General features: G+C 39.5%; 1 protein-coding gene across 1 annotated transcript in view; it reads right to left on the bottom strand.

Moving 5' to 3' along the window:
* Positions 1–625: 625 nt before the first annotated feature.
* The window catches only part of bpnt1 (bisphosphate nucleotidase 1), a 45,205-nt gene continuing 18,577 nt past the window's right edge, over positions 626–27,253 (bottom strand). The window contains exons 2-8 of the mRNA XM_072265079.1: positions 20,952–21,056; positions 20,453–20,560; positions 19,148–19,196; positions 18,518–18,609; positions 17,192–17,389; positions 15,540–15,645; positions 626–1,570 (exon numbers count right to left, since the gene is read on the bottom strand). Coding sequence (XP_072121180.1) covers positions 1,422–1,570; positions 15,540–15,645; positions 17,192–17,389; positions 18,518–18,609; positions 19,148–19,196; positions 20,453–20,560; positions 20,952–21,056 — 807 coding nt within the window. The 3' untranslated portion in view covers positions 626–1,421. The remainder of the gene's footprint in view (positions 1,571–15,539; positions 15,646–17,191; positions 17,390–18,517; positions 18,610–19,147; positions 19,197–20,452; positions 20,561–20,951; positions 21,057–27,253) is intronic.

Below are 27,253 nucleotides of genomic sequence, written 5' to 3'. Positions count from 1 at the left end.
ATCTTTTGTTGACCGCTTAGTTACATCACTTCAAGATTCTATGTTTTGCTAGTTGCTAATAAAGGGTCAACTTTGTGAACCATCATTACTAGAGTGCTTAGAGGGTGCGCCATACAAGGATAACAACCCATGCTCGATCACCAGCAGCAGCAATTGGTTTGTTAGAATTGGCCACTACAAAGAACGAGACACAAAAGAATCCTTGAAAGTGAGACCATAGGTTATGGGAACAGTTCAGTGTTTAGGTGAGTGAAGTTATCACCTCTGGTTCAGGAGCCTGATGGTTAAGCAATAATAACTGTTCCTGAACCTGCTGGTTTGCGTCTTGAGGCTCCTGTACCTCCTTCATGATGGCGGCAGCAAGACAGCATGGCCTAGATGGTGGGTATCCTTGATGATGGGTGCTGCTTTCCAGTGAGAGCTCCTAGTAAATGTACTCAGTGGTGGGAGGGTTTTACCTGCAATGGACTGGGCTGTATCCACAACTTTTTGTAGGCTATTCTGTTTCCATACCAGGCTGTGATGCAACCAGCCAGTGTGCTCTACACCACACATCAACTGAAGTTGTCAAAGTTAGTCAAACTCATAAAATAACAGCTGACATCCAACCAGGATTTATTGTAAGGCAATCTTTATTAGACCTAAAGAAAGGTAAGATATATAAATTTTCAAAATTGCATAAAATTATTCCGCACGTGTACATCCAAGTGTCTGGTTCAAGACATATGAAATTAATTGATAGATACGACACAAGAAGCCACTATTCCACTATGGGACCATACAAAACTTAACAGTACAGAAGGCAAATTGGTTCACTATTTCTGCTTGTTGATAGAACCTAGCCTTTCCTTTGAGTGACCACAACCTGAATGACCCGGAGAGCTATACTGGCTGGAGTCAGGACTTTATACTTTGGCTCTTGATAGGGTCACCCATGCTAAACAGGTAAAAGGGTAGAAGCCAGACTAAGAGTAGTCCACTGGTCCTCCAGGCTCAGGGGTTCAGTTCAGCGCTAACAACCCTGACTGGTCAAACAAAACTGTTATGGAAACAGTAATGAAGAATCCTTCTACATCTGTATGTGACAGCATTCCTGAATCTCCAGCCGGAATTTGCATGACTGACAGTAGCGAAAACCGAGCTTTGACATGATGAAGGTAGCCCTGAAACCACCAGAGATGGAGGACCTTCATTGTTGCCCGAAACGCCAGCATCGTAACGAGCAGTAGGTAGGTGTTAAAGGGTGAAGAAGACTTTGTACAGAGTTAGAACAATTGACTGTTGAAAACTCAATCCCACCACAGAACAGTCAGATAGCAACACTGAAATCAGTTACCTTACAAAATGAAAAGATTAATTCCCAGACAGTGGTAATTATATTTGCAAAAGTGCAAAGTGGAGAACATTCCATTTTTTAAACATTATGGGATTAGGGCCATTTTAACAGAATCTGGAACGCGGCTTGCATAATAGTCAAAATTCCTCAATGTTGCAAGGACTCCAGCTGTATTTGCATGCTTCACGTCTTTATGATATTGGAAAGAGTTCCCATGAATGTCTGTCATTTTACCTAAAGAGCACAAAGGCATACAATTAAAAAAAGGCAAAAAAAGCTCAAATTTATTCTCTTTAAGAAATTAAATGTTGCAGGCACTTTAATGGCTGATACAGGCAATAGGTTGATATTCAAATCTTTAATGGATGCCAAATCATAACAGTTGAGTTTTAAGTACTGCTTACAGTGCATACAACATTCCTTCTGGCTATTAAGTTACACTTGCTTTTCCAAAACAGTCCCAAGGAAACTCCTGTGCAGAGTTGATTTTACACTGCCATTTATCGCACAGAAGTGGCATGAAAGGAAACTTAAAATGCTATTTTCTGGAGACTTGGCATGGGTAAATTCTGAAGTGAAAACATCAGTTATATCACTCAGTAGTGGAACTGAATCCACACCGACAGCAGATAGCTGCACCTGAAAAAAAGGATTATTTTGACTTTCCAACTACAACATTTCAATCAATTTGCACACATTCAAATGATTGAAACTGTTAAGAGAATTTATTTTTGAACTGCCTTCTCGTTCATAGAGCATACCAGTTTCCTCAATAATACAAGGATGTTGAGACCATGACTTTGGAAAGAGTCACTTAGTATTAAATCAGGTTAATCAAATATGCCCAGAAATTATATGAAGTATTTTTATGTAAACATGGTTGAGAATAACAATGCAAACTGAAGGTCAGATTTCTCAGCTTTCCCTTCTTATCAAAATGAAACGTTCAGATCTTCACACAAAATTAATGAAATTATCTACAACACACACAAAAACTGCCAGTGAATGCAGCAGGCCAGGCAGCATCTATAGGAAGAGGTACAGTCAATGTTTCGGGCTGAGACCCTTCGTCAGGACTAACTGAAAGAAGAGACAGTAAGAGATTTGAAAGTGGGAGGGGGAGGGGGAGATCCAAAATGATAGGAGAAGGCAGGAGGGGGAGAGATGGAGCTAAGAGCTGGAAAGTAGATTGGCAAAAGGGATACAGAGCTGGAGAAGGGAGAGGATCATGAGACGGTGGGGGGGGGGGGGCTAGGGAGAAAGAGAGGGGCAGGGAAGCTCAGAGGATAGCCAAGGAGTATAGTGAGAGGGACAGAGGGAGAAAAAAAGAGAGAATTTAAAAAAAATAATAAATAAATAAATAATGGATGGGGTACAAAGGGGAGGTGGGGCATTAACAGAAGTTAGAGAAGTCAATGCTCATGCCATCAGGTTGGAGGCTACCCAGATGGAATATAAGGTGTTTTTCCTCCAACCTGAGTGTGGCTTCATCTTGACAGTAGAGGAGTCTGTGGATAGACATGTCAGAATGAGAATGTGATGTGGAATTAAAATGTGTGGCCACTGGGAAATTCTGCTTTCTCTGGCGGACGGAGCGTAGGTGTTCAGCGAAATGGTCTCCCAGCCTGCGTCAGGTCTCGCCAATATATAGAAGGCTGCATCGGGAGCACCAGATGCAGTATATCACCCCAGCCGACCCCATCCCTTCCCACTGATCTCCCTCCCAGCACTTACCCTTGTAAGCAGAACAAGTGCTACATATGACCTTACACTTCCTCCCTCACCACCATTCAGGGCCCCAGGCAGTCCTTCCAGGTGAGGCGACACTTCACCTGTGAGTCGGCTGGGGTGATATACTGTATCCGGTACTCTCAATGTCGCCTTCTATATATTGGCGAGACCCGACGCAGGCTGGGAGACCGTTTTGCTGAACACCTACGCTCTGTTCACCAGAGAAAATAGGATTTCCCAGTGGCCACACATTTTAATTCTACGTCCCATTCCCATTCTGATATGTCCACCCACGGCCTCCTCTAATGTCAAGATGAAGCCACGCTCAGGTTGGAGGAACAACACCTTATATTCCGTCTGGATAGCCTCCAACCTGATGGCATGAACATTGACTTCTCTAACTTCTGTTAAAGCCCCACCTCCCCTTTGTACCCCATCCATTATTTATTTATTTATCTATCTATTTATTTTTTTTAAATTTCTCTCTCTTTTTTCTCCCTCTGTCCCTCTCACTATACTCCTTGCCTACCCTTCCCCTTTCTTTCTCCCTAGGCCCCCCGCCCCATGATCCTCTCCCTTCTCCAGCATCGTATCCCTTTTGCCAATCAACTTTCCAGCTCTTAGCTCCATCCCTCCCCCTCCTGTCTTCTCCTATCATTTCCGATCTCCCTCTTCCCCTCCCATTTTCAAATCTCTTACTATCTCTTCTTTCAGTTAGTCCTGACGAAGGATCTCAGCTGAAAACTATACCTCTTCCTATAGATGCTGCCTGGCCTACTGCATTCACCAGCATTTTTTGTGTCTGTTGCTTGAATTTCCAGTGTCATCAGATTTCCTCATGTTTGTGAAATTATCTACACCTGATTTTTAAAGGAAAATTCACCTAACTTTATTGATACAGAAGAGTAAGAAAAAGGAAAATAAAAGCTGAAAATTGAGCCACTTAAGAAAATGTTTTTAGTAGAATTATTGGCTTTAGAGTGCTGTGGAAGCTGCAGTAAGAAAATGATAGCCTGTAGCAGGCGTGGTCAAATGAAACTTATAAAGTGAAACCACCAGAGACACCTCTGCTTACTACAGATAATTAGGCTGGGTTGAATGTGGCAGTGTGTGGTCAAGCCAGATAAGTGAGGCCTTCATAGTGACCCTTTTTCAGAAGGGTCTTCCTAAAACATAGCATCTCTTTACACAAAAGGGGGTGCTGGAGATATACGAGTAAGGAGAATGGAAGGGTGTGAAACATACCCAATAACTAGGGCTCTATTATCTTTACTATCTCCAAAATATCATCAGCTGTCCACTTGAAGTTTTGACTGACTTTAACACCTCTTTTGTGCATGGCGATTAATCTTGCGAGTAAGGAATTCAAACTCGCAAGATCAATGATCAATATCTGTAACTGATAAGCCAATTCTGAATAGAAATAGCAGTTTTCTCTTCAGCCTTCAGAACAGTATGGGTGACAGGGGACTCTGCTGTTCTCCTTGTGCACAAGAAAAATAAAATGAATGCTTGTAGTGACGGCGCTGAGGTGGTGCTTGCCTGTGCTATAGCACCAGCAGAAATTACAATAGCACCACCAAGAAATTAACTGAAATTTGATGTTCAAATTGCTCCTGCTTTCTCTGTATAGTTTTGAATACAGCTTGTTTCTCCAGTTGATCTAGTGAAACAGCGTCCCCTATTACCATAGCACCCATGCGGCAATAAGGTTATAAACTCTGTGTTGGTCTAAGGTCAGATCCACTCTACACTTCTGCTTATTCGTTCGTTGTCAATGTCTTCCCATTGCTGTCCTCAGATCAGTTAAGCTGATCTAAGATCACTTAAGGTGGTGATGTCACTCACTCTCACTCACTCGAGAGATTGATAGTATACATACATTGTGCAGGACCCAGGCACAGATCCATGGTTTTACGAGATTAACAGATGCCACACACACACATTGTGCTTTTATAAGCTACCGTGGGCCTGGCACGTGCATTATTTTGGCCAGCATAAAAAATGGATTGATTTTTAGTTGGAAAATGACCTCATCCAGAGGTATCAGTGGTGTCTCAGCCTGAGCCTGTCTTAATTCGAAGTGACATGCAGAAAGAAGTAAGTGGGGATGAGGACGACAGCAGTTCATCGAAGGAGTGTGAGGGTGAAGTAGAGGAACAAGAAATGGAGTGGGATTTGGAAGAGAACGTGGATAAAGCTGCCCTTAGCTCTAGTGGGAATACTGTTAGCGATGTTAGCCAGCAGCCTGAGTAAGGATCCCATCAGCCAGTATCAATCTCCCAGTTTGGAGTTTTCATCCGCTGTGGACCTGGCTCAGTCTGTTATCGATGCATTCTCAGCAAAATGGGGAGAGGAATCATGGAGTGAAATTCAGGCAAGAGCTAGGGACCTGTGCGTCAAGGCCAGTATACAGAGCAGACCACATGAAAGGAGACAGGCCCAGCCACCCCGCCACCTACATGATTTTGTTGTTGAGGTCCAAACCGAACGCACACCTGTCACATCCTCTGATGACCCTCGCAAGCACCGTTTCTATCCGGTTATAGACAGAGTTCTGACTAAAATGAAAATACGGTTCTCAATTGAGACTGGGGGTGTTCTGACTGGAGTCTCAGCATTGAGCCCCAAACACAAGCTCTTCCTAGACAAGAATTGTCTTTGGCCAATGGCCCAATACTATGGAATGACTGAAGTGAACCTGACTGCAGGGCTACATCAGGTTCAGTGTCTGCTGGAAACAAAACAAAAACAATGATAGACAGTGAATGGAGGACTGCCCCTGTCTGCCAATGGGGCAGCAGTATTTTTCTGCTGCTCTTAGTTTTCTTTTTTTCCCCCTAGTTTAAGCTTTGAAATTAAAATTTTTACTTGTTGATTCTTGAGGGCGATCAATATGTCTACGTCTACAAGAAGTGGGAAGAATTTACCTGAACCTAGTGATAAAGGTAATGGGAAAGGAAAGGTGCAAAAGATCTGATGAAATGCCATCGTGGGCTGAAGATATCGTTTGGACACTGAATTCAATTAAGGATCAGAATGGATCAATTAAAGACCAACTGGAACAGAATAGTAATGAAATGAAGTCATTTCTGGGAAAACTTAAAGACCTGGAAACTTAAGGTATTTCACACGAAGAGGAATTGAAGATAACTAAGCAAAAGTTGTCTGAAGCTACAACTCGTTTGGAAAGATATCAAAATAAGATTATAGACCTGGAAACTAGGTCGCGACGAAGGAATATAAGAATTGTTGGGCTGCAGGAAGGAGCTGAAGATGGAGATCTAACAGCTTACTTTGGTAAGCTTTTCCACACTTTATTTCCTACCATTCTATCAAAGCCGCCTGCTATAGAAAGGGCACACAGGGCATTTATCACGAAATCGAAACACCCTAGTAAACCAAGATCTGTTCTGGTTTGCTTTCATCACTTTAAAATTAAAGATCAAATAATGCGACAGGCAAGAAAACAGAGAGTTTTTAGATTTATGAAATCTGAGCTCCGCTTCTACGAAGATTATCCAAGAGAGATGATAGAACAAAGATCAAAATTTGCCCTGGTAATGAAACAAGCATATGATAAGAATCTTTTCCCGTCTTTAAGGTACCCGACAAGAATTAAAATTTTCCCTGCTAATTCTCCTCCTCGTACTTTTTTTGATCCAAAAGCTGCACTGGATTTTGTTCAGGCTTTGACTGCCGCTGTCACCGACGCCGCTGTTGAATGATCCATCTGAAAGGTTGTTTGGCTATTTGTATATTATTCGCATTTTGGAAAGAAAATTTATGAAGGTCACTTGTATATTTCATCGAGAGACTAATTAAAGAACACGGAGAGTTGTTCTTTATTGCATATTATTGGTTTTCCTTTGGAAAGATTTATAGTTTAAGTATCTCTGCTCAAATGATCTCTGGACATTTTATGACTGAGGGAAGAAGATAAGGCGATTTGTTCCTTTAATTTAATACTTGGTAGCTAATTGGTAGTTTTTTCCTACTAATAGGGCTTTTTATATATTTTTTTCTGTTTTATTATAACATTTTATAATTGAATTTAAAGCTTTTTTTAGGGAATTAATATTAAACTTAAACATGGCACTGGTTTTTCTCTCCAAGAGATAACATTATTTTGGTTCTTTCTTGTTTATTAGTCGATGGAATGTAAATACCTTTTTTTTGCCGAGACTTTATTGTCTTTTTCACAAGGTCACTCTACTTTTTCACTAACTTGGGGGAGGGAAAGAAAACACAGAGAGAGCAGTCAGCAGCTTTGAATTCTATCGTAGATCGCTTGCCTTTTTTCGGGTTTCTGGGTGTGGGTGGGTGGGTTTAGAGTTAGGAGTTTTTTCCCATTGGGTGGTTCCGGAGCATGCGTGTTTTTTACTTGGTTGTATTCTTCATCACCACCATCTTTGATCATCCTGTATTGGTATGTGCTTTGTGCATGTATAAGGTAGAATGAAATTATAGTATGCTGTTCAAACAGATTAATATAATAAGTTGGAATGTACATGGTTGGAATCATCCTATTAAAAGAAAAAAGACTTTTAAAATTATTAACCGATTCCAACCTGATATAATTTTTGCTCAAGAGACACATAACAGGGCGGGAGATCAAAATAGATTTTTTAGATGGTGGAATGGTTTGCAATTCCACTCTACTTCTCAGAGTAAAACAAAAGGCGTGTCTATTTTCATTAAACCTAATATATTTATTCAAGATTCAGATTCAGATTCTAATGGTAGATTTTTAATTGTTAAAGGAACAATCTGTAACAGAAAAGTTGTTTTGGTTCATTTGTATGGTCCTAACTTAGATGATCCTTCTTTTTTTAAAAAGGTATTTGCTTTACTGCCTGACTTAATTGAATATATGCTCATAATGGGTGGGGATTTTAATGTTGTTTTAATACTATGATTGATAACAGCTCAACCAATCAGCGACTTCCAAATTGATCTGCGTCATTTATTAATTCCTTTTTGATTGATTTTGGGTTGATTGATTTGTGGAGGTATCTTCAACCCAATAATAGAGAATATTCTTCCTTCTCACACGTTTATAAAAAATATGTGAGGATCGATTATATTATCCCTGCTTCTTGCCTAGTCTTAAAACTTGCGAATATGACGCTATTGCTATACCTGATCATGCGCCTCTGAGCTTGTCTTTTGAATTTGATGATGTCATTCTTGCCTGCCCACCTTGGCGCATGTCTCAGACATTATTGCAAAACTCTGACTTTGTCAGTTTCATTGAAACCCAGATAAAAGAATTTTTTCTTTTTAATGATATAGGAGGTATGTCTAAATTAATTATACGGGATACATTTAAAGCATTTTTACGTGGTCAGATTATTTCTTATTCAGCTAAACTTAAAAAACAAACTAAAGCAGAATTAGATAGCATTTCAAAACAAATTAAAGATTTAGATAATATTTATGCAATTTCCCCCAATACTGATTTATTTAAACAAATGGTGGAACTTCAATCACAATATAACCTGTTATTAACTCATCCCATTGGGGGTTATTTTCTTAAGTTAAAGAGCCAATTTTATATGTCTGGAGATAAAAATAATAAACTGCTTGCATCTCAATTAAAAATGGCTGCAGCCAAAAGGCAAATCATGAAAATTCATAGGAAAGATGGTACCTTAGCTCAGGAATATGAAGAAATTAATAAGATTTTTCAAGATTTTTATGCTGAGCTATATAAATCTCAATGTCCGTTAGACTCCTCTAAAATGAATGTTTTTTTTACGAAAGATTGTTTTTCCTAAAATCTCGGCTGAGGATCAAAAGACTCTCGATGCTCAAATTACTGAAGCCGAAATTCATAAAGCTACTTTTTTCAATGCAATCTGGTAAGTCCCCAGGATTTGATGGCTATCCTGCAGAATTTTTAAAAAAATTTGGAAAGTTATTCTCTCCGTATATGTTTGAAATGTTTAAGGATTCTTTTGTGAAAGGTGACTTACCCTCAACTTTTTATGAGGCCTCTATTTCTTTAATTCTTAAAAAAGATAAAGATCCTACTGACTGTGCTTCATATAGACCTATTTCATTACTGAATATTGGCGCTAAGATTTTATCAAGGATAATGGCCAATCGGTTGGAGAATATTTTGGGTAAAGTTATTTGTAAAGATCAAACAGGCTTTATAAAGGGTCGCTATTCCTTTTCAAATGTTCGGAGACTATTTAACATTATATATTCACCCTCTTCTAAAATTCCACAATGTGTTGTATCTTTGGATGCTGAAAAAGAGTTCGACCGAGTTGAATGGAAATTATTTATTCAATGTTTTAGAGAAATTTGGCTTTGGTGTTAATTTTAATAATTGGATTAAAATGATATATGAAGCCCCTATTGCTACTGTTGTCACTAACAATCGTAGGTCTCCTTTTTTTCAGCTTTCATGGGGGACAAGGCAAGGCTGTCCATAAAGTCCTTTGTTGTTTAATTTACTATTAGAACCCCTTGCTATTGCTCTTTGTGAGGCTAAAAATATCCATGGGATCTTTGTGAATGAGACCATGCATGAGGTCTCTCTTTATGCTGATGATTTATTGATTTATATATCTAACCCTGACGAATCCATTCCTGCCCTGCTAAAATTATTCAATGAATTCGGAGGTTTTTCAGGATATAAAATGAATTTTAGTAAAAGTGAATTGTTTCCTTTAAATGATTCTGTCTCTATATATGATAATACTCCTTTTAAAGTTTCAGACTCTTTTAGATATTTAGGTGTTATAATTACTAAAAAATATAAGGATCTTTATAAAGCTAATTTTGTTCACTTAGTAGACTCTATGAAGAATTTATTTAGTAGATGGAGTCCACTTACATTTTCACTTGTTGGTCGTATTCATATAGTTAAAATGATGATTTTACCGTAATTTTTATATTTATTTCAGAATATTCCTGTTTTTTTGACTAGCAAGTTTTTTGATCGGATTGATTCTATTATTTTATCTTTTATTTGGAATAATAAAAGACCCAGAATTAGTAAATGTCATTTACAAAAATTGAAAAAGGATGGAGGTCTTGCTTTGCCTAATTTTAGAATGTATTATTGGGCTGTTAAACTGCGATATATGTCTTTTTGGTTATACTGGGTTGATAAGAATGATCGGCCAATTTGGGTAGACCTGGAACTAAAAGTTGTAAAACAGTTTTATTTAACCTCATTATTGGGAGCTCCTTTACCTATGCAATTAGGTAAAGTTGTGTACGGGGTCTTTCTTTTGTTACATTTAAAATGGGGGAGGGATTGGGGGAGGAGAGGGTGGAGGCAGAACCCGAGCCAGAGGTCTCACAGGGGCAGAGGGATCCCGGTGAAGGGGAAGGTCCGACAGATAGGCCCGAGGGGTCAACTGGGGTGTCTGAACAGGGAGAGTCAGCAGAGGAAGTACAGAGGCCTCAGAGGAGTAGGCATCCCCCGGAAAGACTCACTTACATAGCGCCGGGAGAGCAGGGTGTGATCTCTACTGCCCTGCAAAGTTATGTCACTGCTTTATGCACCTGGGTTGGGTTTTGTGTTTTACAAGGAGCACTGGTGAACTCTGTTAACGTCATGAGGGCATGATTTTTTGTGGTGGGGGGAGAGTGTACAGGGTCTTTCTTTTGTTACATTTAAAATGGCGACTTTGTTATGTTAATCTGGGAAATGCGGCTTTGTTGTGCTTTAACACTGAAGAGAGTTTGCGCTAGCAGTTTGTTTACTTTAAAATAAGATAACAGGGTTCTATTAGCCAATGGGTGGTTACGTATTGTTTTGTTTTCGGATGCCATGCTGTATGATATGACTGTGGACTGAGTTTTGGCGGGGAGTCAGAGGAGAGACGAGGAGGACCGCGGACGTGTGGAGAGGCTCCGGTCGATCACTCAGGGTGGTCCCGAGCCGTGAGTCGACGGAATTCGAGTGATCGTCTGAAGTCGAATTGAGCTCCAACGTAGCGCACGAAGAACTTGGACTTTGATAAGTGTTGGCGCCTTTTTTTTTCCATTACTTTCCTCTCTGTATCAAATGTATATTAATGTCATAGATTTAGTAATATCTATAAAGTGTATTTGTTAAAATTTACTGGGTGTGCTGGCTGATGATTGATGTTTGTGATTGATACGGGCAGCAACCGACCCTGTGGGATTTCCCCTAGACATACACGAGCTAATATAACTGAACGTTACAGTTGTTAATTTAAACCTATATCCTGTGATTAAGTATTCGTTACAAATTTGGCTCCAGTTCCGCAATTTTTTTAATCTTAAAAATTTTTAACTTTGTAGGTTTAATTTACCGAAATTACTTTTTTAAGCCTTCTTTGAGTGATCCAATTTTTTTTTACTTTGGAAAAATAAAGGTATTAATTCTTCTTTGGATTTATTTAAAGAAAATAGATTGATGTCCTTTGAACAATTAATTGATAAATATTCTCTTTCATACTCACACTTACTGCAATACCTTCAAGTTAGGTATTTTTTACAAAAACATTTAAGTAATTTCCCTTACATATTGGAGGCTGACCTGTTAGATACTATTATGAGTATGACTCCTTTGATTAAGGTTCTATTGGAAGAATTTATAATTTACTATTACAATGGGATAAGCGTCCTTTATCTAAGATTAAACAGGATTGGGAAAAGGAATTTATTTTGACTTTTATGACGGAGGATTGGATGCGGATATTGAAGTTGGTTAACTGTTCTTCAATTTGTGCTAGCCATTCATTGATTCAATTTAAAATTGTACATCGTTATCATTTGATAAAGGAGAGACTTTCTAAAATCTTTCCTAATGTTGATCGTCATTGTGATAGATGTAAAACTGAGATAGCTACACTGACACATATGTTTTGGTCTTGTTCTATATTGGAACAGTTCTGGAAGTCGGCTTTCTCAACAATTTCTAAAGCACTTAAAATTAATTTACAACCTAATAAATTAACTGTGCTCTTTGGAATAGTTCCTCAAAATATTCATGGTATTTCTGTGTCTGACCAACATGCTATTGCATTTGTTACATTGATAGCTAGGAGGGCCATTTTGTTGAAGTGGAAGGATACATCAGCTCCCACTTTGTCACAATGGTTCTCTCAAGTGATGCTATGTCTTAGTTTGGAGAAAATTAGAACCTTTGAACCTCTATTTGATTTTGAGAAAAGATGGGGCTTATTTGCTTGTTATTATCATTTGAGTTAATTGATATAATTTTTCCACGATCTAATTGTAAATTTTTTTAGTATATTTTTTCTTGCTGGCGGTTTGACGTTTATTTTTAGAAGATTTTTGTATGAATGCATGGCTCCGGGGCTGTACACCGAATGGATTCTCTTTTTTTTCCCCCTCACTTTTCTGCTCAGTAGGTTTTTTTTGTTATCACAAAATTTTGTTTTCAATCTTTAAGATGATGGGTTTTTTTTGAGGCATTGTAAGTGTTGTTACTTCGATGTATTCATGTTATTTTTCCTATATATACAATAAAAAGATTTGAAAAGAAAGAAAAAGACAGTGAATGCCACAGTGGAATTTCTAGCTCTAATGAGACCCTACCGCGATGCATTTATTTGTAAGTGTTGTTACTTCGATGTATTCATGTTATTTTTCCTATATATACAATAAAAAGATTTGAAAAGAAAGAAAAAGACAGTGAATGCCACAGTGGAATTTCTAGCTCTAATGAGACCCTACCGCGATGCATTTATATATTTATACAAACTAATCTGCATATCACTGACTGCCTGTGACATCTGCCTCATGCAAACGGAGTTTCTCTTGCCTCATACGCCTGAAAAACTACCTCAGGAATAGCAGCGGCGATGCTCCAAATAGCAACTTGGCCCTGTTGGCCATAAACAGCCGGAGGACTAACGCACTTGACATCCAGAAAATCATTGATGCTTTCGCCACCAATCACAACAACAGACAGATTGTTCTTCTCTGAAAACATCAATGGTGAGTGCAGTTGATCTTTTTAAAATTTGGGCCTAGACTAATGCTGATTATAATTATTATTTTGTGGTGGGTACCCCATAGTCCTTATGTTTCCTGCAAATCCTAAAATATTACATTACTGCTATTAAGCCTACTGGTTTTGCTTAGCCTTCCAAGCGGTGATTCTGTTGATTTTTGTTTTAAGTTCAGTAGCCGAGTTAATTGAGGTATTGCATGGTCAGAGTACGATTTGTCCAACTCCTGGTAAAGCCCTGCATCTGTTGTCTGCTTATTTCACTTTGATAATGGTGTATCTTTTGGCACTGTCTGTCTATGTAGTGCGAACAGCAGTGGACATTGTGGGTTAGTGTAAACACGAGGAAATCTGCAGATGCTGGAGTTTCAAGCAACACACATAAAAATTACTGGTGGACGCAGCAGGCCAGGCAGCATCTCTAGGAAGAGGTACAGTCGACGTTTTGGGCAAAGACCTTTCATCAGGACTAACTGAAAGAAGAGCTAGTAAGAGATTTGAAAGTGGGAGTGGGAGGGGGGAGATCCAAAATGATGGGAGAAGACAGGAGGGGGAGGGATGGAGCCAAGAGCTGGACAGTTGATTGGCAAAAGGGATATGAGAAGATCATGGGATGGGAGGCCCAGGGAGAAAGAAAGGGGAGGGGGAAGCCCAGAGGATGGGCAAGGGGTATAGTGAGAAGGACAGAGGGAGGAGAAAAAGGAGAGGAGAGTGTGTGTGTGTGTGTGTGTATATACACACACACACACACACACACACACACAATAATAAATAAATAAATAAATAACGGATGGGGTATGAGGGGGAGGCGGGGCATTAACAGAAGTTAGAGAAGTCAATGTTCATGCCACCAGGTTGGAGGCTACCCAGATGGAATATAAGGTGTTGTTCCTCCAACCTGAGTGTGGCTTCATCTTTACAGTAGAGGAGGCCGTGGATAGACATATCAGAATGGGAAAGGGATGTGGGATTGAAATGCGTGGCCACTGGGAGATCCTGCTTTCTCTGGCGGACAGAGCGTAGGTGTTCAGCAAAACCGTCTCCCAGTCTGCGTCGGGTCTTGCCAATATATAAAAGGCCACATCGGGAGCACCGGACGCAGTATATCACCCCAGCCAAATCACAGGTGAAGTGTTGCCTCACCTGGAAGGACTATCTGGGGCCCAGAGTGGTAGTGAGGGAGGAAGTGTAAGGGCATGTGTAGAACTTGTTCCACTTACAACGATAAGTGCCGGGAGGGAGATCAGTGGGGAGGGATGGGGGGGGGGATGAATGGACAAGGGAGTCACATAGGGAACAATCACTGTGGAAAGCAGAGAGTGGGGGGGAGGGAAAGATGTGCTTAGTGGTGGGATCCCATTGGAGGTGGCAGAAGTTACAGAGAATTATATGTTGGACCCGGAGGCTGGTGGGGTGGTAGGTGAGGACAAGGGGAACCCTATTCCTCGTGGGGTGGCGGGAGGATGGGGTGAGAGCAGATATGTGGATAGACATATCAGAAACGGGAATGGGTTAGTGTTGTGTTTTTCAGTTGAAAAGCGCGCATTTGTCGCTGTTGGTTTGTTTGTTTATGCTCTATGTAGCCTGGGTTGTCTCCGCTGCTGTTGACACTGTTACAGTTCGCTTCTATATTAGATCTATCAATTGCTGTTGCTTGTGAATCAACAAAGGCATTTATAGTAGGCACATAATGCTTGAAACGGACTTTTGAACGCCACTCGTCTGGCCTTGCGAATACATGTTACCATACAGTACATCCCTCAGCACCATCACTGAATAATTCAGCCCCACTGTAGCACCAGAAAGAAAAAATCTCTGGTGCTGCCAGTGAATGCTTGAGTTGTAAGAATGCATGTGTTCTGGGCCCAATTATTTAATTTTATATTGCCATCAGTGACAACAGTTACTTCAAAAGTGATACAGTACAAAATATTAGTGTGACTGAAAATTACATCAGTAAAGAGAGGTCCAGAACAAGATTATAGAATAACATAATAATTTACATCATTGAGCTGAACTGCGAGTTAGAAATATTCATATACCTAGGAAGAGGAGCATTGGGGAGGGTTTGGCAGTGTTGCATCTGCAGAGTTCATTCCTTGTGTCAATTATGCAAGATCAGTGTTATGATGATTCATACACACGAAAGAGGAGATCCTGGTGAGATTCACCAAGGCTATCCAGAACTCGTGGGTGGAAGAAGCAGTTTGCCATTGTTTTGAAACAGTGCTAATTATATGGATTAAGAAAGTATTGTTTTCAACAAGGCTAACTTGCAAGAAGGCAAGAGACCCATCAGCCATGTTTGGAAGGACTTTTGGGTAGTTAGTGGGATGGAGCAAATTATTATAACTCACTTTAGGCTCAAAAAACACTGACTTTTTTGGAAATTATCAAGAGATTTGGCAGAATTATATTGTTTGCATTCACTATAAAATAAATTAAAAGAGATAATTTGATTTTGAGATTGGTTCCAATGAACCAATACATAGATCTACCTACCTGAAACAGCATGAAGGATAGCCTCAGGGGCACAAGTGTCCCATTTCTTACAGCCTGGACTTGCAAACATGTAAGCTGAGGCCTTCCCTTCTATAATTTGTAAAACCTGCATGAATAAAGTAAATTATGGGTTAATAAAGGAACAATATAGAAATTTGAAAACAGATTTGTCAACCGTGTGGCAATGGTACTCAGAGATCGACGAGGTATCCAACAAATATTTTAGGTACAACAAGTTTAACACAGAACCTATCAACCTCAGCTTTAAATACAGCAAATGACTTGGCCTCCACAGCTGTCTGTAGCAATGAATTTCACAGATTCACCACCCTCTGGCTTAAGAAACTCCTCCTTATTTCTGATCTAAAGGGACGTCCTTGTATTCTGAGAATGTGGTCTCTGGTCCTAGGCTCTCCCACTACCAAAAACCTTCTCTCCATTTCCACTCAATGTAGGCCTTTCAATATTTGATAAGTTTCAATGCGACCTCCCCCACTAATTCTTTCAAACTCCGAGTACAGGCCCAGAGCCATTAAAACTCCTCGTAAGTTAACTCTTTCATTTCAGGATCATTCTTGTGAACCTCCTCTGGAACCTCTCCAAAGTCAGCACATCCTTTCTTAGATAAGTGCCCAAAATTACTCACAATACTCCAATGCTTTATGAAAACTCAGCATTACATCCTTGTTTTTATATTCTATTCCTGTCGAAATGAATGTTAGCATTGCATTTGCCTTCCTTACCACTGACCAAACCTGGAAGTTAACTTTTAGGAATCGTGCATGAGGACTCCCAAGTCCCTTTGCCCCTCTGATATTTGAATTTTCTCCCCTTTTTGAAAACAGTCTATACCTTTATTCCTTCTGGCAAAGTGCATGACCTACACTTCCCTACACTATATTCTATTCCCATTTCTCTGCCCATTCTCCTAATCTGTCTAAGTCCTACTGCAGACTCCCTGCTTCCTCAATACTACCTGCCCCTTCACCTATATCTGTACCTTCCGCAAACCTGGCAACAAAGCCATCAATTCTGCTAACCAAATCATTAACACGTGATGAGAAAAGATGCAGTCCATCTGATTATATGAAGCCGAGAAATAGCAATAAGGGTATCCACAGCACAAGCTAACAACACGAGACAAGGTAGGATACAGGATTATAAACAAAGCTCAGTATACAACAATCAAAAAAGTAGTCAGAAAAAGTGTGGGAATTTCTATCAAACACTAAACATTGAATAAGAATACATCTTATTCAATGCACAATTAATCTAGCAACCAAGTCAAAAGAGACATAAAGGTGCATACATGTAGATGGTGACCTATGTTTGTGGATAACGCAGCTTCTTTCAGTCCTGGGCAGTAGCCCCCCATACCAAACAATGATAGAATACCCAAAAAGGTTTGGTAAAAGGAAATGAAATGCTCTCCAACTTCCCCACAAAACTAAAGTTTTGCATCTTGGCACCATCCTCATACATCTCTTCCACAGTCTTAAGAGTTATTGAGTAATACAGCACTCCAAGGCTTTGAGAAAACATGAAGTTGGGTACCCAGAATCAAATATCAGAACACTAAAATGAGGTTTAAAATAGCTTTAAAATTAAATAAAATATTCAAAATCACCTCCTCAATCCTATTCAGCACATACCTTGTTGCCTGCTCCTCCAACTCTTACGACTTCATCAACATTCATTGCACTGATGCAGTCATTTACTAGCTTGTTGCTGTGGGAACGGGAGGTAGTAATAATATGTTTCCCTTCTGGTACTTCTTTCATCTCAATTCCAAAGACTCCAAGGTTTAAAACACCCCAAATCGTTCGACCAATCACAGCATTACCTCCAGCCTGAAGAAATATAAATGTCTATGAAATTTTTCACACAAACACATGCTCACAACTTTTACTGCAATATGGTACAACTTAAAAACTATATTTTTCTCAAAGCTGTTTTTCTTTTGAATTGTCTTTCATTTCTAAGAAAATAATCAAATTTTACCCTGGAAAATTTTGAATTTAACAAATTGGGAGCCAATGACTTTTCGTTGAACAAAAATGTCATTTGTAAGGATGCAATATTGCCAACGGTATTCTGGTCAAGCCATACCTCATTCTACATTTTGAAAAACTGATTCTGAGTTTCTACCAGTAAATAGAACCGCTTCGAAACATTTCAAGGCTATTAAAGCCTTTACATTAATTTCAATTCTTGAAATTTACAGCTTTTGAGCTAAGAGCCCTGACTGACTACATTAAAAAGGCAAAAAGTGCTTACAGTACACAGATCAGGCAGCAGCTAATAAATTATACCAGAAGATTTGCATCACCTGAGAACCTTGGACTCCAACCTATCACAGGCATTCCTTTTTACTCATCATCCTTTACTCTTTGGAGAGGAGGATGATGAGAGGAGACATGATAGAGGTGTACAAGATAATAAGAGGAATAGATAGAATGGATAGCCAGTGCCCCTTCACCAGGGCACCACTGCTCAATACAAGAGGACATGGCTTTAAGGTAAGGGGTGGGAAGTTCAAGGGGGATATTAGAGGAAGGTTTTTTTACTCAGCGAGTGGTTGGTGCGTGGAATGCACTGCCTGAGTCAGTGGTGGAGGCAGATACACTAGTGAAGTTTAAGAGACTACTGGACAGGTATATGGAGGAATTTAAGGTGGGGGCTTATATGGGAGGCAGGGTTTGAGGGTCGGCACAACATTGTGGGCCGAAGGGCCTGTACTGTGCTGTGCTGTACTATTCTATGTTCTATGTTCTATCTCTTCACCCTTTCTGAAAGTTACAAAAACTTCTCCGGTTCTCATCAGGGGTCATTGTTCTGAAATAAAACTTTCTTTTCACAGATATTGCCTGACTTGTAAAGGATTTCCAGACCTTGATTTTTCTTCAGTGTTCCATAGTCCAATTTTTCACAGATCTTTGCTGTTTCATTATATATTTTTTTAAAAATATAAATCATACCTGATAGTTGTAATATGGCTGATTGATCACGCCAGCTATTGCTTTCCCTCCACAAGCAATTCCAATCAGGACAGTCACATGATCCAAGAAGCCTGAAGATAAAAATATTAAAAATACCATAAGCACATAATTAGCCTCAGATATAGCCACCATTTGAAAGGCAGAAACACTGTGTAATATTAGCCCAAACTCACTTTCCCTCTGGCTCAATATAGTTGATTTTCTTTTATGTTTATAACAAAAATCTCCATAATAGCTCAAAAAAAAACTACTACCTCAAACTGTGGTTGAACACAATTTTTGAAAAAAAGCTTTTGTTGGATGCAAGAAAGAAATACTGTGAAAAACAAAATTTCAAACCTGTTTGCATTCCCAATCTGGAAGACACTGCTATACATGTTCAACAGTGTAAGCAACATTGTGGGGCTTCTTAGCACCTAATATCAAATATTTCCTGCAGTGTATTGTCCAGAGAACTTATCTAAAAGTTTATTGATTTGACCATCCACTTTACAACAATAAAAGTCTACCAACTTCTCTAAATGAACTACTTTTCTCATCTTCTGGTTCAACAAACTTAAAACATCTGTTTCAAATCTCTAACTGATACTAAATTAAGCACAACCTTACCTTCTGTGAATTCCTTTGTACCATCAAGAGGATCGACCCAAACCACTATCTGAAATTTATTAGATTATATGTCATTTTTCTAAATGCATGATGCAGCCTAAAAATTTTGCTGTTATAGGTTTCTTTCCATTTTTAATACGTAATTGTTTCCTTCAATATTATCTTCAGTTATGTTTCAGAGTTATATGGAGTATTATATGCAGTTCTGGACACTAGACCTTAAGAAGGATGCAGTACCATGTATATTTAACAGAATGAAGTCTAGACCCCAATAGTTAAGGCTAGGATCGCATTCCATTGAATTTAGATGACTGAGAAGTGATTCATTTTGGGCAACTGTTAGACGGAAACTATTTCTGCTACTTGGAAATTAATAAACTAAGTGCAATTGCCTTAAGAAACTGAATTTGAGAATGCAGTTAGAGGCTTTTTTATATACAGAGAGTAATACAAGTTTGAAACTCTATTCATCTGATAGCAATAGAGGCAAGGTATTTTTAACAACTTAATTCTAGTACCTATAGATTTTTGTCAACCAAAGCCTTTAAGAATTACAGAGAAGAGACAAGTGTGTCAGTTACATCACCCGTCTCATTGAACAGCAGAACAGGCTCAAGAAGCTTCTTTTCAGGTGTCCTATATTTCCTCTTGATGTAAAATAAGACTGTTGATCTCAATAAGTCTTTGCTAGTTCCCAGAGCAATCACAGTAATATCATTCCCTTGAAACCCATTTCTTAACACATGCCCATTAGCACCCTTAATTCCCCACCAGTCACCCAAAGCAAGAGTAATTTACAATCACCAATTAACCTAACGCCCGATGAAAATTCAGAAAGGTGCAAACTCCACACAGATGGTACTGCACTACCCACAGTATCACTACAACATCTTTTTCTTACAGCTGGGCCATGCAATTGGAATGGCATGAAAAGAAACAAGTAAAACAGAGAAATTCATTCTAAAACCATGAATTCTCACACTGAAACCATGAATTCTTACACTGAAGCTGCTCATTAATCACATTGCCAAACACAGAGGCAAAATTCCACAATTACTCTGCAGCTTTATATGTGAGAAGAATATATAAAATAGGGCTGGAAATTGCCAGTTCCAGCAAATTCTTGCTCCATCTTAACACTCCCCTTAAACTAAGTTCACCAATTATAATTAGGAATGAAAAGAAAACCACAAATGGAAAATTAAGAAACAAGTTTAAGTATGAAACCCAAGTAGTTCTCCGAAATTTAAGAAAACATTTTTCTTCATCTTGCAGATTAAGCATTCCTAATCCAATTAATCTCACATCTTCTTCCTTGAAATGACTGAACTGAGCTGGACAGGAGTGCTTCAACACTTCCTCAGATTGACCACTTTCAATTAAATCTTCATCAGCTTCTTGGGAAGGCAAATCCTAAAAACAAAAATGCTGCAATTATAAATGTCCTTACTTCCCCATCACCACATATTCTTTATAAAATGGTGCATGTGTTTCTTGAGGAGTAAATAATCCAGAGATTTATTGGTCAAAATTTTCAACACAGTGAATGATTGTTCAAAATTTTCAACACAGTTTACAATAAGAACCTGTGTACAATACAATTCCACTACCAATCTTGTATGTAGATATGAACTGGGTGTTTATCTAAAAGAAATCAAGTGAATGAGGAATAATATGCCAGCTGTTTTCTGATAAACAAAAATTCTCAATATTTTTTCAAATATGGAACTGGAAACTCTGGAGATAGAAATTTATGGAACATTCACATGGAAATATAAATTTAACAGAGTGCTAACGCCCTTACCTCCTCCCCAATTATAGTTAGTTTGGGGAATTTGCGTGCCAGTGATGAACAGATGCTCTGCTGCACCAGTAGGTCAGCTTTCGTTTGTAAGTCATTGGCTCCAGTCTACATATGTTGGAAATATAAACAAAGTAAACCATTGATTCATGTTTGTTCTTCTTTGGAACAAAGACACAGAATACCACAAAATATACTGTATGCTATGTTGTACACAGACTGAAATAACTGGATCACCCAGTTCCAGGAAACTTTTTTATTAATATTCTAACTCTGATGATATTGCTCTGCATACCACCAGTTTCTACAATTCCTATTTGCATTTGGCTCTACAAATAGAACAGCAATTGTACATGTTCTGAAAATTTATGCCTGTCATATAACTGAAGTTGAAATATCAGCTCAATTGTATGAAAAGGTAAGAACATATACAATTTCTAATTCAAGCAAAAAATTGATATACACAGTCCTGATGCAATATATGAAGAATTACAAAATTTTATATTTACATCACAAATGCGGCAATGGCATGTAGTGTTACACAGCAGATAAGATCACAAGAAACTGAACTGAAAAGTATCTTAAAAATAATTAACAGTTGAGGCTTAGTTTAGTGAGTTATCACTGAACTGTACCTTATACTAGAGAATGGAGAGATCTCCACTTCCTGACGAAGGGTCTCGGCCTGAAACGTCGACTGCACCTCTTCCTACAGATGCTGCCTGGCCTGCTGCGTTCACCAGCAACTTTTATGTGTGTTGCTTGAATTTCCAGCATCTGCAGAATTCCTGTTGTTTCCACTTAGTTACTTATTGCTTTTAACACAGGCAAATTAAAACAACATTGAAATCAGTGTGTTAAATTATTAATTACGAGGCATCCTAAAAATCACCCTTGCACCCCAGAATAACCTTCAGGGCAAAGGCACCGATCTATGCACCTTCTGCTTTAATAAATCACACCAGCTAGAATGACACAGGTTTGGTGCTTGGCTAGCTGTAATGTATCCATCACAGCAGCAGCTCTGATGTTAAAATATATTATCAACACAATGCAGAAAGGAAAGGTTTCTTGTGTTTAATTTTTATGTAGCACTGGAATACCATTGTAATATTGAATACCATAGGGTGGCATGGTGGCATAATGATTAGCACAACGCTTTACAGTACCAGTGACCCAGGTTCAGTTCCCACCGCTGTCTGTAGGAATTTGTACACTCTTCCCGTGACCACGTGGGTTTCCTCTGGGTGCTCTGGTTTCCTCCCACCATCCAAAAATGTACCAGTTGGTAGGTTAATTGATCCTGTGATTAGGCTGGAGCACGGCTCGAAGGTCGGGAGGGCCTGTTTCATGATGTATCTCAATAAATAAATAAACCAGTGCTTTATTTCTGACACAAGGTGGTAAACAGGTTTATTATTGTCACAGGTACTGAGGTACAGTGAAAAACTCGTCTTGTTCATACAGATCAGGCATTACACAGTATATTAAGATAGTACAAGGTAAAACACTAAAAGAATACAAAATACAGGTGTCCCCCGCTTTTCAAACCATATAAGCATATAACAATTACAGCACGGAAACAGGCCATCTCGGCCCTTCTAGTCCATGCCAAACTCTTACTCTCACCTAGTCCCACCGACCTGCACTCATCCCATAACCCTCCATTCCTTTCCTGTCCAGATATCTATCCAATTTAACTTTAAATGACACCATCGAACCTGCCTCAACCACTTCTGCTGGAAGCTCGTTCCACACAGCTACCACTCTCTGAGTAAAGAAGTTCCCCTTCATGTTATCCCTAAACTTTTGCCCTTCAACTCTCAACTCATTCGCTTTATGACACCTCGCTGTTACAAAAGATCTACATTCGTTACCTGTTTTCATTAACAGAAGGTGTTTTCACTGTTACGAAAAACGGCAATGTGTGAAGAAAGGCAGCGCGCGCCCCGAGCAGCCAAGCTCCTCCCCCAGAACTGCATTCTAGCCAGCATTGCTTAAGCATGTGTCTGTGAGCATCTGTGCTTTATGTCGATTTATTTTGAGCATCCATTAGCAAGATGAGTTCTAAGGTATCGGAAAAGCCTAAAAGAGCTCGTAAGGGTGTTACACTTAGCATAAAACTAGACATAATTAAGTGTTTCGATTGTGGTGAACGAAGTAAGGACAAAGTGAGTTTGGCTTGTGGAAGTTGATGAAGATGATGTTGAAGAGGTTTTGGCATCGCATGACCAAGAACTGATAAATGAAGAGCTGATGCAATTGGAAGAGGAAAGGATAACAATTGAAACCGAATGTAGTAGCGAATGGACCGAAAGTGAAAGCGTACAGGAACTGAACGTGAAGCAAATGCGTGAGATTTTTGCTGTAATGATTGCAGAAAAGTATGACTTTAATTTTGAAAGGGTACGTAGGTTTAGGGCATATTTGCAGGATGGTTTGAGTGCTTACAAAGAACTGTATGAAAGAAAAATGCGTGAGGCTAAGCAGTCAAGCAAGCCTTCCACATCAGCCACGGCAGACGACGAACCTCGACCTTTGATATTGAGGCAGGCAGACATAGAAGACTACCTTCCTGCCCTGATGGAAACAGATGACAATGAGATGCCGCTCTAGTGTCCCACCACCCCAACTTCCGACAACTCAGTCTAACATACCATCATTAGTGTGCTCGGCGCTGTCTTCCCGATTCCGGTAAGTGATACTACACTGTACATACATCATTTCTACTTTATATAGGCTGTGTATTTTTACGTGTTATTTAGTATGATTTGGCAGCTTCATAGGTTAGAGGTTACTGGAGAGAGTGTTTGCCGAGAGTGCTTGCGTGAGATTTTCGCTATGATGGACAGTGTGGCAATGATTATAGAAAAGTATTTCTACTTTATATAGGCTGTGTATTTATCACATCATTCCTGCTTTTACTATATGTTACAGTTATTTTAGGTTTTATGTGTTATTTGGCATGATTTGGTAGGTTATTTTTTGGGTCTGCCAACGCTCACAAATTTTTCTCATATAAATAAATGGTAACTGCTTCTTCACTTTACGACATTCCGGCTTACAAACCGTTTCACAGGAACGCTCCACCCTCGGATGGCGGGGGAAACCTGTAAAGGGTAAGAGTTACAGAGAAAATGCAGGGTAGGCAGACAATATGGTGTAAAGTCATAGTGAGGTAGACCATGAAGTCAAGAGTCCACCTTATTTTACTGGGGATCCATTAAATAGTCTTATATCAACAGGTTAGAAACTGTTCTTGAGCCCTGTGGTAGGTGTTTTCAGGCTTTTGTATCTCCTGCACAATGGACAGATGAGAAGAGAGAATGTCTGTGGTGGGCAGGGGCTTTGAAAATGCTGGCTGCTTTACTGAGGCAGCAAGAAGTGTAGACAGACCCCATGGAGAGGAGGCTGGTTTCCATGATGTGCTGAGCTGTGTCCTGCAGTCACAGTGCATTTACACTGTTTTTTCATCATTTTACAACCAATGAAGTACATTTGAAGCATAGTTACTGTTCTAATGTGGGAACATAGTAGCATGCTTTCACAATGTACTAATGACCATATAATCTGTTTACTAGTGGTAGTGACTGAAGAATGAATAGTGGTAATGACATTGGGAATAACCTGTATGTTCTTTCAAATAATAGCACGGACCCCAGCTAAACACGCAACATGTAAACACACAGACAAAATATTGCAGCATCCTCTCAATCCAGCAATGGACAACTACTGGGGTTTTCAGCATTTATCTTTGGAACAGGATCCTTCCCTCCTGATTTGGAAGTAAGTGCGCTACCTACCAACTGAGCTTTTACTGATATCCTTACAGCATGAGCAATTAACCCATTTAAAGTAGACACTTTTTATGAATGAAGCCCCTTTTTATTGGGCATCTCTGGAAACGTGGCTCGCTAGTCCCTCGCTAATAACCACCAGACTCCGCGGCAAGAAACCCACCTTTCTCAGGCTTCACACATCTAGAATATATACGACATTGGTCCCAACAAATCCCTGAGGTTGGTGTGTCTCGCCCACCCAAACCCCAGTTTGTGTGAATGCTATGTGGTTTACTGCCCCGGCAATCGCCTGTAGGCAAGAAATAACATTGTACGCTGCATACAATTATAAAGAATTATATTTAAAATGTTAACTTAAGCTAATAGTTATTAAATGAAAGGAACAAAAAAAAAATGACCCATTACTCTTAAACATCAAATGTGTACTTGAACTTGTCTGTCACTCACGCGCTGGACCATCAGTCTGCGTGAAAGCACACACCATCTTCCAAATGTCATTCGAAATTCATCTCAAACAAACAGGTCTCCCACAGGATTACTGGTCCTTCCTCCTTGAAGCCATTCATCAGCACAAAACACCTTGTGCAACAGGAACAGCACCCTTAACCATCTTTCCTCCTGCCTCCTCCCAGTTCCCGCCAAAAAAAATCTCAACCCAGAGTTCTCCAGAACCTTCTCCCAATTCCACTATCCTGATTGGCTGACAGCACATTCCCAAGTTGAGCAACAAAGCTTCTTATCTCAGTTCAAACCTAAGCAGGTTGAAAGCAGAACAGACTGCTCTTGCAAAACTGTTAAAATGAAATACCTACAGCATAGCAATAAAAACCTTAACAAGGGCATTACATGAGCTTTTGGTGTCTATGAACTATATGTTAGTAAGAATTTATTAATGCCAGACCAAGCCACTGAAATATAACTGACTGGAATTTGTGTATAGTTGCAAGAAAAAGTTTGCGAACCCTTTGCAATTACCTGGCTTTCTGCATTAATTACTCATAAAATGTGGTCTGTTCTTCACCTAAGTCACAATAATAGACAAACATAATCTGCCTAAACTAATAACATACAAACAATGTACTTCTCGTCAATACTGAGGACACCATTTAAATAATCACAGTTTAAGTTCAAAGAAGTATGTGAACCTCTGGGGCAATGCCTTCTACAAAAGCTATTTGAAGTCAGGTGTTCCAATCAATGAGAGAGATGAGATGCGACACGTGGGTTGTAGAGGTGCCCTACCCAATAAAAAAAAGACACACGAAGTCAGGTTACTGACAGAGCCTGCCCTTCTCAAGAAAGATCTGTTTATACGCAGCATGACTCGATCAAAGCAACTTTCAGAGGACCTTAGAAGAAGAATTATAGAGATGCATGAAACTGGAAAAGGTTACATAAGCATTTCTAAAGACTGGAGTGTTCATCAGTCCACAGTAAGAGAAATTGTCTACAAATGGAGGAATCTCAGTACTGTTGCTACTCTCCCAAGGAGTGGGCATCCTGCAAAGATCACACCAAGATCAAAACATGCAATGCTGAAGGAGATGAAAAAGAACCCAAGGGTATCAGCAAAAGATCTGCAGAAATTGCTAGAACTTGCTGAACTTGTCTCTGTTCATGTGTTCGCTGTAAGAAAAACATTGAAAAAGAATGGTGCTCATGGAAGGACATCATAGAGGAATCCATTGCTCTCCAGAAACATTGCTGCACATCTCAAGTTTGCAAAAGACCACCTGGATGCTCCACAGCATTCTGCAGACAGATGAGAGGGAAAAGGGCACCAACACCTAAACCTCATCTCAACTGTGAAGAATGGTGGATGGAGCATCATGGTTTGGCACCGCTTTGCTGCCTCAGGGCCTGGAAGCTTGCAATTGTTGAGGGAGCAATGAATTCAAAATTGTATCAAGACACTTTTACAGGAGAATGTCAGGTTAGTGGTCTAACACCTGAAGCTTAATAGAAGTAGGATGATGCAACAAGACAATGATCTGAAACACAAGAGTAAATCAACAACAGAATGGTTTAAAAATAAGAAAATCTGTGTTTTGGGATGGCCAAGTCATAGTCCAGACCTTAACCCAATGAGATGCTGTGACATGATCTGAAGAAGCCTATTCATGCAAGGTATTCCAGAAATACTGATGAACTGAAACAATTTTGTTTGGAGGAATGGTCAAAAATTCCTCCTCGCTGTTGTGCAAGTCTGATCAGCAGCTACAGGAAACGTTTGGTGGAGGTTATTGCTGCTCCATGAGGTTCTACCAGTTATTAAGTACAAGGGTTTGATGAAGTTTTAAGGATATTGGGGGACATAAGAAATGATTCTAGGACTCTTGTAAATAATTGGTTAAAACTAAGTGCCAGCTTGTGTGTGCTCTGTTCTGTGAAAGTGTGCAGAGTCTGTCCTTGGCTAAGGAATCTGCCTTCAGCTTGTTTAGATTAACGACTCATAGCTGTCCCTCGAGAACAGTATGGGGACTGGATTCACACACCATGCCTTAC

The sequence above is a fragment of the Mobula birostris genome, chromosome 8, assembly GCF_030028105.1.
Source record: "Mobula birostris isolate sMobBir1 chromosome 8, sMobBir1.hap1, whole genome shotgun sequence".
In the NCBI taxonomy this organism is placed as follows: domain Eukaryota; kingdom Metazoa; phylum Chordata; class Chondrichthyes; order Myliobatiformes; family Myliobatidae; genus Mobula; species Mobula birostris.
The sequence above is the reverse complement of the archived record's forward strand: the minus strand, read 5'-3'. Positions and strand labels throughout refer to the sequence as shown.